At 46.2% G+C, this 6,262-nt stretch overlaps 1 protein-coding gene across 1 annotated transcript in view; it reads right to left on the minus strand.

The window, feature by feature from the left end:
• The window catches only part of RNF165 (ring finger protein 165), a 14,729-nt gene that overhangs the window by 2,087 nt on the left and 6,380 nt on the right, over window positions 1-6,262 (minus strand). The window contains exons 3-5 of the mRNA XM_011361128.2: window positions 5,857-5,986; window positions 3,939-4,043; window positions 3,496-3,591 (exon numbers count right to left, since the gene is read on the minus strand). Coding sequence (XP_011359430.1) covers window positions 3,496-3,591; window positions 3,939-4,043; window positions 5,857-5,986 — 331 coding nt within the window. The remainder of the gene's footprint in view (window positions 1-3,495; window positions 3,592-3,938; window positions 4,044-5,856; window positions 5,987-6,262) is intronic.

A 6,262-nucleotide genomic window follows, 5' to 3' on the forward strand; every position in this document is an offset into this window, starting at 1 on the left:
ATATTATGGGGAGGAAGGAATGTAATCAGTGAATGAAATCAGCCCACCTTTTTTGCTCCCATCTCCATGCTGTGCAGTGAAATAGCTTGCTAATTACCCATGGGAAGAAAATTACCCTTCTGTCCCCTCTACAGGGATAAGCAGACTTAAAGGTTGTTTTACCTAGAGAAAAATCTGGTGAGTCAGAGATGACAATGACCCAGAGAATGACTATGACCTTGGGGCCAGGCCTAGACACCGGGTCTGCCCACGCTGGTCCCTAAGCTCTGGATTTCTTAGTCTGATTCATCTGGACAATGATGTAACCTCACTGGAACATACAAGAATATCCACGCCTGCTGTTCTCAGCCTCCCCGTGCCCTACACCCCACTGTAAACCATCCCAGGCCACTGCAATAAGTTTCCCCTTATCCAGAATTCAGAAAATCAGAATTATAGTCCTAGTTCCACATAATTTTCATGGCTTTTCAGTGTGAATGGAGTCATGACGATCTGCCTGCCTAAGAACCCAGCTGTGTTTGCTGGAGGAGTGGCCTTTCACTGGCCCTGTGAGAAAAGGATGTTTGATAAAACATACTATAGAGAATCAACTACTTGCCTATTTTCTATTGTTTTTCCCCACAATTATTCATGATTTCCTTTCATAGTTAATAATTTTAACCTAATAGTCTTACCTTATTTTGCTATATCTACATTCTTTAAACCATTCCCTTTTCCAATCTCGCCCTATTTCCTCTTCTGTATTTGTAATCTTTTAAGTCTTCTAGATTTTGTCTTGTCATTATTTACGTAACCGTTACTTTAATTTTAACCTTTTCCAGCATTTATTTAATATTTTTTATCCCTTTTGCTCTTACCTTCTCAATTTCGTTAACATTCTTTTTTTCACTTTGATGTTATTAATTTTATTTGATGTCGTTTTCATATCTTTTCTTAATTCTTGTCCTTTTTATATTTTTCTATTTGATTATATATTTGTCTGTACTTTTTATTCTTCTATCATGACTATTTTCAAATATCCTCTTTATATTATTTTACTCTCAACTTAAATTTTTAAAGCTTTCTTTTTCACATTTTATTTGGGTCTTAAACTTTGTCATTTCTCACTTTTAATTCTTCCCCTTCCTTTTTTATATTTGTATTCCCCTAATTCTCCTTTTGTTCTCATAAGTTTTTAACTCAACTCTTTATCTCACTGATTCAGTCCATTTTTCCTTTTCATCCTTTGTGCTTATTCTTTTCCTTATGTCCTCACAGCCTGTTGTGATGATGGCGGGTGGAGCGTATGGCCCTGGCGGGAGTGAGGACACCCAGTCAGGAAAGCGGAAGTTGCTCCCAGGCTCCTAAGCAAACCTCATTCTCTCCCATGTTCTTCTCCAATAACTTGAAGCTCTCTCTAGAGAGTGATCATTTGCCCCTTGCAGATGACACTTTTAGTTACTGAAATACTATCATTTCCTCTATTAGCACACTATCCATATCTGACACATAGTAGATACTCAAATGTTAGTTGAAATCGCTTATGGATAAATCCAGTGCCTCTATGAGAAGGTGCATAGAACAAGATTCATGGTCTTTGACGTTGACCTCCATGGGCACCTGGACAAGCCTCGAACAAGTGAGACTCGCATCAAGGGGAGAGCAGCTCAGTATTGCCGAGCACTCGCCACTTACCAGACACCGTGCTGAGCTGTGTGTATCCATTGTCCCACTGAATCACCAGAATACCCCATATGGTAGCTACTAATATATCACTCTCATTTTACATTCAAAAGGGCAGGGAAGTGGCCAGAAAAAGCCAAGAAAGTTGTCCAGAGTTACATAGTTATTAGTCGCGGTGATTATAAACTGAATATCTGTGTCCCCAGAAATTTATACGTTGAGGCCGTAACCCCAATGTCATGGTATTAGGAGATGGAGCTCTGGGGAAGGTGATTAGGTTTTCGATCATATCACCAAAGTGAAGCCCCATGATGGGGTGAGTTCCCTTCTAAGAGGAGAAAGAGACCAGAGCTTCCACTTTTCACCACGTGAGGACCAAGCAAGAAGCTGGCTCTCTGCAAGCCAGGAAGAGAGCACTCACCAAGAACCGAATCTGCCGGTGCCTTGATCTTGGACTTAAATGTCTGTTGTTTAAGCCGCCCAGTCGATGGTATTCTGCTATACCTGCCCAAACTGATTCAGATAGCAGTAAAACTGAAATCCCAAACGGACCCTTAACCCAATGCTCACAAAGGCCGTATCCTAGGGCCCTGCGAGGAGGTGAAGATGGACTCTAAGTTTCTCAGTGCTTATCAAGCTTTTGATTCTTAAGTTTTTAAAATTTATTTATTTATTTGCTTTCACAGCAGACTTTATTTTTTTAGAATAGTTTTAGCTAACATAAAAACTGAGCAGAAAATACAGTGCATTCCTTTTTCCTTCTCCCTCTCGACACAGAGTTTGCCCTATCGTTAACATCTTGCTTTAATGTGGCATACTGGTTACAACCGATGAACCAGTAGTGATGCACCATCATCCACCGAAGTCTCTTAGTTCACACTAGGGTTTGCTCCTTGCATTGAACAACAGTCCTATGGGTTTTGACAAATGTGCATTGTCATGTGTCCACCATTACAAAATAGCTTTACTCCCCTAAAAATCCTCTGTAATTCACCTATTCATTCTTGCCTCCCTCCCTCAAAGCCCCCAGCAACAATGGATCTTTTTACTGTCTCTAGTTTTACCTTTTCCAGAATGCTATATATTTGGATTCATACGGTATGCAGCCTTTTCAGGCTGGCTTCTTCCACTTAGTAATATGCATTTCAGGTTCTTTCATGTCTTTTAATGGCTTAGTAGCTCCTTTCTTTTGATCATGGAATAATCTTTCATCGTATAGATGTACCACCGTTTGTTTATCCATACACTTATTGAGGGACATCTTGGTTGCTTCCATTCTACTAAATTTATTATTTTTAAAATTTGAACTCAGATTCCTGGCTTCTCATCCTACCTCAGATTCGTGGAGAGTACATCTCTATAGGCAGAGCCTATGAATCTGTGGTTTAAAAGCTCCGCAGGTGATCCCGATGCTCAGTGGAAACCCTGCTCTAAAGCCTTAGCTGCCCATTTGTCCGCATGTGAGACTGGACTTGGAATTCTTTCCTAAGGCAAGTCTTAGTCTTCAGTGCAGGTGCTCCCTTTGCCCATCACACTCATATACAAACATTCGTTTCCCTGTACACCTCCCTAATATACCCACTCACAAGTCCATATGCACACACATACTCAGCCTTCTCCTTTACTGATGGGAGGCCCATCTTCCCTCCTACGCATACCTGGCAGAGGCAAGGGAGAAAATCCTGGGAAAGCCTCACAGCTTCAGAGTACCTGTCAGGAGCCAAAGCTGCTAGATTTTGGACTGTGACCCCCTGTGGACAACCAGGCCAAGGTCAACTAGACAACCCACACTCCCCACCCTGACTACTCAGGTTGGCCTGCTGGCCGACTCACCTTCTTGTACTTGTGGGGGAAGGTGAACCTCTCAATAGTATTCTGTACAGCTCCCCGAGTCACGTTTCCCAGTCTGTCCTCGAGCTGCAGCAGCTCCTGCAAAGAGAAAAATGGACACGTACACTCAGAGCATGCAAAGGCACACATACACACGAGATGAGGAGGCGCGGCACTGAAAGATGTTAGCAGGAAGACTTCAAATAGCCATGAGGAAGAACCTGTCAGATGCCAAAAGACCTCAAAATCTCTACTCAATCTTCTTTCTCTCTCTCTTCCTCTCAACCCTGAGGCTCCCAGCTCCACCCATCCTCTGCCCACCAGCAGCGGGGAGGGAGAAGGGACACAATGAATGATAATGATAGATAATAATGGCTTCTTCACCATCCCCGCAGGAGTCAGGCTGGCAGGAAGATTCCAGGATTGGGGGGAGGAGGGGTGCATACCTCGTAGCTCTCCCTCACTGCAGAGGTATGTCTGCTGGGGTTCAGTCCTTGGAGAGCAAGGAAGTGAAGCTGAGGGTAAGGGTAGTTTCGGATTTCGTGGACGACCTGTTGAGAAAATGGCGAATAGGATAAGATTCAAGGGTCCATGAGCCCAGCTTTCGACTCTTCCTCTCACAACCACCAATCTGAGCGCCCTGAGATTCTGTGGGAAGTAGTACCATCTTTCCCGCTCCTGGGTCCCATGCTCCTCCTCAAGAACGAAGCTTGTGCTGTACCAGCCCCAGAAAGAATAACAAAATCCATACAGTAACACCTAGCCTGATGGGGCATTTATTTCATGGCAGGCACTGCTCTGTCTCCACATCACTAACAAATTATCTCATCTGATCTATGATACGAGTGCAATTACTATACCCATTTTACTGATAGGGTAAGTGAGACACACATGGATTAAGTAAATGGCCCAAGTTATGCAACCGCGTGGCAGAACCACGATTTCAAACCCAGGGAGTTGGCGGGCAGAGTCCATTCCCTTCCCCTCGACTCTGCACTGTCTGACCAGGATGGGACAAGTGAGGGCTCAAAATTTAAGGGGGCAGCAAAAAACTCAGTATTCAAGATAAAAAATATTTTAATGCAATTTTAAAAATTAAAATCGATGCAAAAAATCCATAATGAACAAAATATTGAAATTTTAAATAACGACAGGATTTGCCCGTTCTTGCATGGTGCTGCCTCACTCACCTCACCCTGACCCAGGTACGAGTCGGAGGGGCCAGGTGTCCAGCATAGCAACTCATCTTACTCTCCGCAGGACCCTGACCTGTTTCTTAACCTCTCCATGCTCCGTTTGCAAAATAGGGATAATACCCTTTTGTGGGGGGTTGTTGAGAGGCTTAAATGAGATAACTCGTGTAAAGAGCAGTACCTAGTACGCAATAAGTGCTCAATAAATGTTAGCTTTTATTCTTAGAACGTAGTGCTTCATAAAGAACCTCAGAGCTGACAGAACTTCCCATGGGACTCGCCTGAGCCTCTCATTTTACAAGTATGGAGACTGAGGTGCTGAGTGGTTAAAGGCAGAGCCCCAGGTCGGAAGGCTGGGAATGTGCTTTAGGGCAGCAACAAGAAGAAGCTGTCTGGGAATGAAAAGATTTTCAAGTCTTTCGCTGCTTTAATGGAATATCTTCACCTTCATTCCACGAAGCCTGCAGTGCTCAGCACTTGAAGGCCCCCAAACCCATCCTGACCCTGCGGCAGTCCTGGCACCCTGCGGTGAAGAGGCCAGCCCCCTGCAGAAAGCAGACTGGGTCAGCAGGCTGGGCCCAAGGGCTACCCCTGGGATCTCGTTCTCCTCACACGAGTCCTGTGAGATGGACCGGGCAGGGGTCTTCATCCCATTTTACAGATAAGTAAAACCAAAGCCCAGAAACTCTTAGAAAATAACTAAACGAGATCCTACAGGGTCTAGAGACCTCACTGCCCACGCTTAGCCCTGAGTCTTTTCCCCACAGTCCACACCCTGCTGCGTCACCGCTTGCCACCCTCTGGCGCACCGCATGGGTCTGCCAGCAGCGCTGGCCTCTGGTCCAGAGGTTTCCTTTTCTTTCCCCGCAAGCCAGAGTGGGAATAGGAACTGGGAGGGGAGGGGAGCAGTTGGCCTGCCTGGGAGCAGAACACAGAGGACGGGGATGCAGGAAGCAGGACACAGAGGAAGGGGATGTAGGAAGCAGGACACGGGGCAGGACACAGGGAGCAGGACACAGGGAGCGGGATGCAGAGGAGGAGGACACGGGGCAGGACACAGGGAGCAGGACACAGGGCAGGATGCAGGGAGCAGGACACAGAGGAGCTGCAGGCCTCAGGCCCCCCAGGCCCCCAAGAGGCAGTGGGTTTCCTGGTAGAGCCCCTCACTCACCATCTGCGTGGAGGAGGAGTTCCTGGGAAAGTGATGCATTCGCGGCGTCGCCAGGTAATGCTGATAGTGCTGTGGGATGGGCCGCACCTGGAACTGAGCGGGACTCAAGCCGGCGTCCACACTGAGGTCCCTGCAGGGACACAGGTGGCGTGACTCAGCCATCAGGTTATAGAAGGGACCTCAGACATCAAGCCTACGGTATAGAATCAGTTACAAACTGCCAGAGTTGCAAGAGGCTGGACCTTCCCTTGCCCGACCTCTCTCTTTGTAGGAACGGAAAGGAGCTCAGACAAGGAAAGGGCTCTGCAGGGTCTGAAGGGGCTGGAACAGTCTAGGCGTCATACGACCTCTTGAAACTGGTGTCCCTAGGCACCCTCCCAATCCAAACGGAGCTGGTCAGGGATTC

Source organism: Pteropus vampyrus, unplaced genomic scaffold, assembly GCF_000151845.1.
Source record: "Pteropus vampyrus isolate Shadow unplaced genomic scaffold, Pvam_2.0 Scaffold3, whole genome shotgun sequence".
Lineage (NCBI taxonomy): Eukaryota > Metazoa > Chordata > Mammalia > Chiroptera > Pteropodidae > Pteropus > Pteropus vampyrus.